This window comes from Mesocricetus auratus, unplaced genomic scaffold (genome assembly GCF_017639785.1).
Source record: "Mesocricetus auratus isolate SY011 unplaced genomic scaffold, BCM_Maur_2.0 Super-Scaffold_100037, whole genome shotgun sequence".
In the NCBI taxonomy this organism is placed as follows: Eukaryota; Metazoa; Chordata; class Mammalia; order Rodentia; family Cricetidae; genus Mesocricetus; species Mesocricetus auratus.
Window position 1 is genome coordinate 5,026,373 of NW_024429215.1, and position 5,840 is coordinate 5,032,212.

The following is a 5,840-nucleotide window of genomic DNA, read 5'->3' on the forward strand; positions in this document are numbered from 1 at the left end:
TGTACATCTGACGGAGAACTAATGTCTAGAATATATAAATAACTCAGAAGACTAAGCACCAATAAAAATCAGACAGTTTGGTTACTGAGTCAGCTAATGAAGTAACAGTTCTCCAAAGACAAAATGCAAATGGTCAATACTCATGGAATATATGTTGAAATTCACTAACCTTCGGAAAATTGCAAAACATTTACTTTCCAGGATGTCCCAGTCAGAATGACAACTAAGAAATCCAGTAACAAGTGCTAGAGTCTGGGTGTGTCTTCCCAGACCCAAGGAAGCCTTGGATGGGCTGGGAAGGTAATGATCCCGGGAGGATGGGTTGATGAGACTGGAGAAAGGTATTGTGTTAGGGATCCTTGTGGAGGAATGGGTGAGAATTGAGATGACTCAAGGGTATATATTAGGGGAGGTGCTTTAGGTCAGATTTCACCCAGGAATGTGTGAGGGTTAAGTTCCAGGGGCCTTTGGTCTGTGCTTATCTGAGGCTCCTGGGTGGGGTTAACTGAGTGAGATGAGGAGAATGGAACGTGACAGGCAGAGGTGTCCTACGGAAGCTTTATTCCCACACCCCTCTGCACCCTGTCCTGAATCAAGAGCACTTGTGGTACACTATATTGGGACCTTGTTCCTCATACTGCTCACGCTGGATCCAGCGGGACTGGAAGGCATACAGAGAGGCCAGAATGGATCCCCCAATCCACACCGAGAGGTTCCTGTTGGGGTGGGCGGCCACAACCACTTGGGCTTGTGGACTAAGACATTGCAGCAGCTCAGTCTTGAAGCGGCCTTCGAAGCCCGGGAAGAGAGAGGAACCTCCGCACAGCAGCACATTCTGTTCCATGTCGGCCCGCAACTCCTGGGGCACTGTGCAGAGGCTGCGTTCCACCATGCCGGGGAGGCCCAAAGATGAATGTCCCGAGGTCTCCGGGGGATGGAATAGTAGTTCAGGGCACTGGAAGAGCTCCTTCCCGACTGTGACCATCTGTCCATCTGGCAGCTTCAGGCACCGCCGGAATTTGTCATCAGGGCGACCTTGCTCCTTCTGGAAGTCCGAGGCCACATAGCAGTATTGATGCTTGATGCTCTCCATGTTGTCCGTGTCTTCCTTCTTCAGCGGCAAGCTGGACCGCAAGATTTTCTCTGCCAAGAAGGTGGTCAAGTAGTGGCCAGCCAGGTTCAGGCGCTGGATGCCATTGGGCAGGTTGTAGCCTTGGAAGACTGGCACTGTGTAGCTGACCCCGTGGCCAGTGTCTACCACCAGCCCGTTGACGCGCCCATTGGCATAGACTGACAGCACAGACTGGGATGCCACATACATGGCAGGGGAGTGCAGAGACTCGAAGACAACTTCCACCAGCTTCTCACGGTTTCTGGCAGGGTTGAAGGGTGGTTCCGTGAAGAGCAGAGGATGGTCCTGGGTGGCCACTCGGAGGTCACTCTCCAGAATGTGGCGCCAGATGAGCTCAGCTGCTTCCCAGTCCACCACAACCCCATTACGAACTGGCTGCGTCAGGGTTAACTCCGGGCAAGCGTAGGCAGAGTCACCAACGTAAGTCTCCACCTTGGAATGTCCCATGGTGGTTTGTTTCCTGGGTTGGCAGCCCACAACATTGGCTACGATGTAGGTGGGCCGAGTCTGTCCTGCGAAGCCCATCTTACACGTGCCAGAACCCATGTCGATGACCACAGCACTCAGCTTTGCTGGCGGCTTGTTACCAACCACACCACAGAATTCTTGCAGCCGATTCATGTTTACCGAGGTTGATGGAGGGTTCAGAGCAAGAGACCTGTGGGGTTCCCAGCGCTTGGAACCATTTACATCCATCTTTGCAAGTGGATTGGGTGAGGCTAATTAACAAAGTTGAGACCTTGCTTTACTCTGGGGTGCAGGAAGAAAAGGCCCAGCTAGGACCAGGGTGAGCAGGATAGGAGAGAGGTGCACCGCGGTATCTATGAGATCACTCTACCTGCCTTGGTTTCACAATGCCTGGGCAGGGTGTGGTCAGAAGCGGTGCACCCTGCCCGCCTCAGGGTCCAAAGCTGATTAAGACCACAAAGCCAAAGATGGAGAGAGAGAGAGGTCTGGCCTCTGCCCAACTCTATGATCCCAAATCCTTTCCCCAACGATTGACATCTGCTACTCATCATAGACAGCCATACGCTCACTGATAATAGAAATCAGAAGGTGACAGGCCAACTTGGGTTTCTGATTTTTTCTTTGCAAATGCATTCGTGGGCATAGTGTACATGCATTCATATGTGTATATAGGTTCACCCGTATATGCGTGAACTCGAGTGAGTGGAAGCCCAAAGTTGTTCATTCCTAAGATAGGCCCTGTCTTAGTTACTTTTAATTGTTATGACTAGACACCCTAACAATGTCAACTGCATGAGAAAGCATTTAATGTGGGGGCTCCACAGACTTAGAGTCCACGATCATAAATGCAGGGATCATGGCAGCAGACAGGCAAGCGAGTTGCTGGAGCAGTAGCTGAGCGCTGACATCTGATCCATAGGCAGGAGGTAGAGAGAGCTAACTGGGAACAGTGTCTTCTTTTGAATGCTCAAAGCCCACCCTCAATGACACACCTTCTCCAACAAGGATACGCCTCCTAATCCTTCCTTCCTGGTAACCAAACCTTTAAATATATGAGCCTATTGTGGGGGTAATTCTCTTTCAAAACAGCAAGGATCTCTAAATCAAACCAGAGCTGCTGAAGCAGGTGGTCTTGCAATTCAGTTTGCTCTGGGATCCTCTTTCTCTGAATTCCCAGACTTAGTTATGGGAAGGCTGCTGTGCCTGTATGGATTGTTGCATGCTTATTCCAGATCTCTTTGAGTTTCTTAATCATGGAGCCATCTTCTTGATCCTGGCTTCTGCTCTTTTGAAAGCAATGCCATACCAGATTAGAGGGAAGGAAGAAGGAGGTGGGGGTAAGGAGGTTTAATTTTCTCAAATCCCTTGTACTTTGTATTGCTACACATGCCTCTATCATTCTACCAATTCCCTTTTTAAAAAATATGTGCATAGGTGTTTTGTTTGTAAGTTTGTGCATCACATGCATGGCTGGTACACCCAGAGGCCAGAAGAGAGCATTAGACCTATGGAGCTGGAGTTACAGGAAGCTGTGAGCCACTATGTGGGTACTTGGAATTGAACTCTACTCCTTTGAAAGAATGATAAGTGCTCTTAACCACCAAGACATCTCTCACAGCCCACAGCCCTACCCGATTCCCTTGCAGAACAGGATTTTTCCCGTTCAAATATCAGTTCCACTCTCCTAGAAGCTTTCTCCATTTCTCATTACGTAGGAATTATACACGGATGTTTGTTGCCTTCTCTTTCTTGGTCTGTCTGCTCTGCTTTCTCCAGATTACAGCGAGGCTCCTGGGGTACATCATAGGCTGGTGCTTCCACTGTAAATACTAAGAGGCAGGCAGAGCACATTTTGGAACAAAGACTTCAATAACAGCTAGTAAGACTAGATTGGTATCTGGGTCTTTTAGACACATGCCTAGCATGTGTGGGGCTTGGGGATTCACCCCCAGCACTTTCAAACAAACCATTAGCAGCAATAAAAATTGATGAGTAGCAGGCAGCAGCGTGTTACGCTAGTCACTTTAAAGCGAAGGCTCCAATATGCAGATCTCAGATGTCAGTTGTTAAAGACAAATAGAAGCGCCTCTGTTTCCTTTAGGGGGTGTGATACAGGCAGTGCTAACATCAACGGAGGCAGTTCCGCTCAACTTTTTTTTTTAAGATTCATTTGTTTTTATTTTATGTGTAGGGGTGTTTTGTCTACATGTATGTCTATGGTCCATCTACAAGCAGTGCTCACAGAAGCCAGAGAGAGAGAGCAGCACATCCCTAGGCTGGAATTAAGGTGCTTTTATGATGTGCTGTGTGGCTGCTGCAAACAGAATCTGCTTCCTCTGGAAGAGAAGCCAGTACATTAACCCCTGATCATCTCTCAGCCTTCAGACATGCTTTTTGTTCTAAGCCAGGGTCTAACTGAATAGCCTTAAATGCCCTGGGATTCTCTATGTAGACTAGCCTGGCTTTATCTCAGAGAAATCCACCTGCTTTGTGTATCTCCAGGGTGCTGGGATTAAAGGCATGCCATGGCATTCACTGGACATTTTTAAATTCATCAAAAAATGTTTTCAAAGGTGAACAAACTGTTCTGTCTTTTCTGTCAGCGAGTTAAATAAGACAGAATTACATTTTTTAAAAATGTAAAGAAAACCTTTGGTAGAATTCAAGTTTCTCCACAGTATATCATTCTTGAGGTCAGTAAAGGGTTTTGTTTAGGCATTTCATACATGGCATACTTTTTTCTTACTCATCTTGCTGTGACGGTGAAGTTCCCACCACAAGGCAACCACTGGTTCCACCTCTGTACCTCTCTCATTTCTACTTTTATGTCTCATGTGTTCTATTACCCACTCTCTTCTCCCCTCCCTCTGAAGGTCCTCTCCTCTTTACCAACCCCTCCCCCCACACACACACGAGAACCAATTCTACATATGCGGAAGAAGCAGGCAATATTATTTTCAAACCGGGATTTATTTCGTATGACACAAGGATCTCCAGAGTTCAGCCCATGTTCCTGCAACAGTTGTGACTTTATTCTGATTTATGAATTCATAAAATTCATTATGTATTTTATCAATTGTTTTTTCTTCTTTTTCAATTTGTTACTGATACACAGCTACTCACTTGACAATACAATTGTCTTGAACGCATGAGGAACTTAAAAGAATAAACATTAAGAAAATAAGCAGCCCCATGAAAACCGGGCCATAGAACTAAATAGAAAATTCACAAAAGAAGAAACACATGTGCTCACCATCATTAGGCATCCTTTAAGCCATTGTGCAATGCTGATTTTTACAGAGACATGTTGTTTCAAGCATCTTATGTACTTTGACCACATTCCACCATCCCATAAATGGCTTTATGTATCTGTGAAGAATCCTTTCACTAATAAATGAAAGAAACAAACCGTGATAATGACTCTCAGTTTCTTTGCTGTTGGTCTCTCTTCTTAGTCATTTAAGAATTCATTATATACTGAAGATTATGACTGGCATGCCTTTAAACAATAGGTGTTCATGTATGCGTGGATGAACTTTAAGTGTTGGTGTGAATTGGAATGTACTAGAACCATTGCATTTGCCTCTGTCTTTTTTCCCTCGTAGCCAGTGTTAACTAGTAGAAAGGTCAAGTCTGAACTCCTTGCCTATGGAATGCTTCAGCTAATTTCAGAATCAGAGAGAGAGAGAGAGATATCTATGGCCAAATTTACAAAACTAAATATTTAAGGTTTTAACTTCCAAAGGCTTATGTTGATTTTTAAAAAGCCTCTAAGACCTGTTCTGTAGACCAGGATGGCCTCGAAATCATGGAGACCCACCTGTCTCTGCCTCTCAAGTGCTGGAATTAAAGGTGTGCGCCACCAATACCTGGCACAAATATAAAGCTTCTCCAGGAAGCTACATTGGAAATTCCAAAGAAATGGACAAATACTCTGACTCATTTCACATACCAAAATTACACCAACATGAAATTAATCAACTGATAATTAACCAGCAATGAGGCAGTAATAAGCACACCCCCATTCAAAAAAATAAGAGGGAGAAAAAAAATAAAAGAACAAGTTTCACCGAAGATTAATTCATCACAGGCTTCTGTCAGAACTTCAGAGACTAACTGATACTGAAGCTACTTAAAGCAATCCTTCCTATGAGAAGAAAGTGAGGCTTCCAGACTTTTAATGAAGCTAGTATACTGATGTGGTCATTTTTATTATTGTCATCATTTTTCCCTTTCACAT

General features: G+C 45.2%; 1 protein-coding gene across 1 annotated transcript; it reads right to left on the reverse strand.

The window, feature by feature from the left end:
• Positions 1-544: 544 nt before the first annotated feature.
• Positions 545-1,910, reverse strand: LOC101835135 (actin-like protein 9). Its single transcript, XM_005087827.2, has one exon. The coding sequence runs from the start codon at positions 1,826-1,828 to the stop codon at positions 593-595; it is 1,236 nt and encodes a 411-aa protein (XP_005087884.1). The 5' UTR covers positions 1,829-1,910; the 3' UTR covers positions 545-592.
• Positions 1,911-5,840: the final 3,930 nt, after the last annotated feature.

What these genes read in the sequence shown, in the direction of transcription:
- LOC101835135 (XM_005087827.2), bottom strand. Translation starts at nt 1,828, where the DNA reads ATGGATGTAAATGGTTCCAAGCGCTGGGAACCCCACAGGTCTCTTGCT.